The 1,962-nt window shown below is 46.5% G+C and overlaps 1 protein-coding gene across 1 annotated transcript in view; it reads left to right on the plus strand.

The window, feature by feature from the left end:
* The first annotated feature begins 421 nt into the window (after positions 1-421).
* LOC107298147 (cholinesterase-like) overlaps positions 422-1,962 on the plus strand; it is a 7,214-nt gene continuing 5,673 nt past the window's right edge. The window contains exon 1 of the mRNA XM_015827511.1: positions 422-1,942. Coding sequence (XP_015682997.1) covers positions 441-1,942 — 1,502 coding nt within the window. The 5' untranslated portion in view covers positions 422-440. The remainder of the gene's footprint in view (positions 1,943-1,962) is intronic.

Genomic DNA, 1,962 nt, shown 5'->3' on the forward strand with positions numbered 1-1,962 from the left:
TGAAAGGCTCAAGGCCCGGTAGTGGGCTGCAGCCATTTTGGGCCTAATTGTGGGTTATAAGTCAACGATTCTCTGTACAGTGGGCAGGTTTAAGAGGGGAAAGACCCAAAGTTGATTAACCTTTTAGTTGGTTGAGCAACTGTGGCAGGAAAAGGGAATCTCAGACAAATCAAGGTTAACATTCAGGTGTGAAAGGACTTTCTCCACTGTGAAAATCGTTTCATTTATTTTTATTGATGGTTGTGTGCCACCTAGACTCACTTTTTGCGAGATGGGTGGACTTATAAAGGTGAGAAATAAAAATAATATTTATTTATTTATCACATTTATCACATATAAATCAATGATGAATTAGCATAAGGTGGGCTTATACATTAAGAGGAATAATCTCATATTGTTTGTAACTTTTTCCAGGTCCATCCACTCTTCCTACTGTTGCAATGCTTTGTCAGCTATGCCCTTCTCTCCGGTGCTGCCTCCTCCTCCTCCTCCTCCTCTTTCCATTAGCCTCCAGTTCTGCTTCTAATGGGGACACGGTGGTCATAACCAGCAGTGGCCCTATTAAAGGCAAGCAGTTCCTGACTGGCCCTGGATCTGTGACAGCCTATCTAGGCATTCCTTATGCCGAGCCTCCCCTGGGGAAGTTGCGCTTCCAGAAACCTCTTCCACATCAGCCATGGACTCAAACTTTCGAGGCCACCAGCTTTGGCAATTCCTGTCCTCAATTTATTTTCCGGGATCTCCCTGAAGCAGAGACAATTACTCCTAAAACACCACTGTCAGAAGATTGCCTTTCCCTCAACATCTGGGTGCCGCACCCACAACCTTCTTCACCAGTGCCTGTTTTGTTCTGGATACACGGAGGGGGATATTTCATGGGCTCATCTTCTCTGGACATATACAATGGGGCCTCCTTAGCTGCCACTGAGAATGTCATTGTGGTCTCCATCAATTATCGCCTGGGAGCCCTAGGCTTTCTTTACTTGCCAAAAGCTGCTCCAGGGAACCTAGGTTTATGGGACCAACAGCTGGCCCTGAAGTGGATAAAAGAGAATGCAGCTGCCTTTGGGGGAGACCCTTCTCGGGTTACCATTGTTGGCCACAGTGCTGGAGGAGCTTCTGTGAATTTCCATCTTCTTGTGTCAAAAAGCCAGGAGCTTTTTGCCCAAGCGGTGATCCAGAGTGGAGCAGCCAATGCTTTCTCGTCTTGGAGGTCTCCTGAGGAAGCCAAACGGTTATCGCTGGAATTTGCTCATTTGCTAGGTTGCTCCGAGGACAGCAATACCAGCATACTGCATTGCCTGGAAACAAAAAATGTGTCTGAATTTATTTGGCATGAAATGTCTATGATCCTCAAAGGTGGCCTCCTTCTGAATTTTCCCTTCAGGCCAACCGTAGATGGGGATTTTTTGCTTGGTGATCCAGAGAAGCTGATGGAGGAGGGGCAAATTCAAGTCAAACCCGTCCTCATAGGAAAAACCTCTGATGAAGGAGCCTCATTTGTCTCTTATGTTTTCTCTAACATCACCCACAATCTCATCAATCAGGAACAGCTTCTGAAAGGGATAAGATTGTTGCTGCCAAATGCAACTCAAGACTTTGTTCAGACGATTGCCCTGAGGTACAGTGAAGGAAATCAGGGCCCAGCCAAATACCGCTCTGCTCTGTCCCACTTCTGTACAGATTGGATCTTTGCATGCCCATTGATTGAAGCTGCAAGAAATATCAGGAAAACGGGGAGTCCTGTATATGCCTATTTATTTGCACATCGCCCTTCAGGGTCAGTCTGGCCTGAATGGATTGGGGCATCCCACGGTGCTGAGCTTTCTTATGTTTTTGGGACCCCTGAATCCGTGCTTCCTGTCAATCAAACGTACACAGAGGCTGAAGCCAGACTGAGCCGTAAGATGATGCAATACTGGGCAGAGTTTGCCAGAACTGGGTAAGTGGTTCACTTTATTT

The sequence above is a fragment of the Protobothrops mucrosquamatus genome, unplaced genomic scaffold (genome assembly GCF_001527695.2).
Source record: "Protobothrops mucrosquamatus isolate PMUCROS unplaced genomic scaffold, P.Mucros_1.0 scaffold3746, whole genome shotgun sequence".
NCBI lineage: Eukaryota > Metazoa > Chordata > Lepidosauria > Squamata > Viperidae > Protobothrops > Protobothrops mucrosquamatus.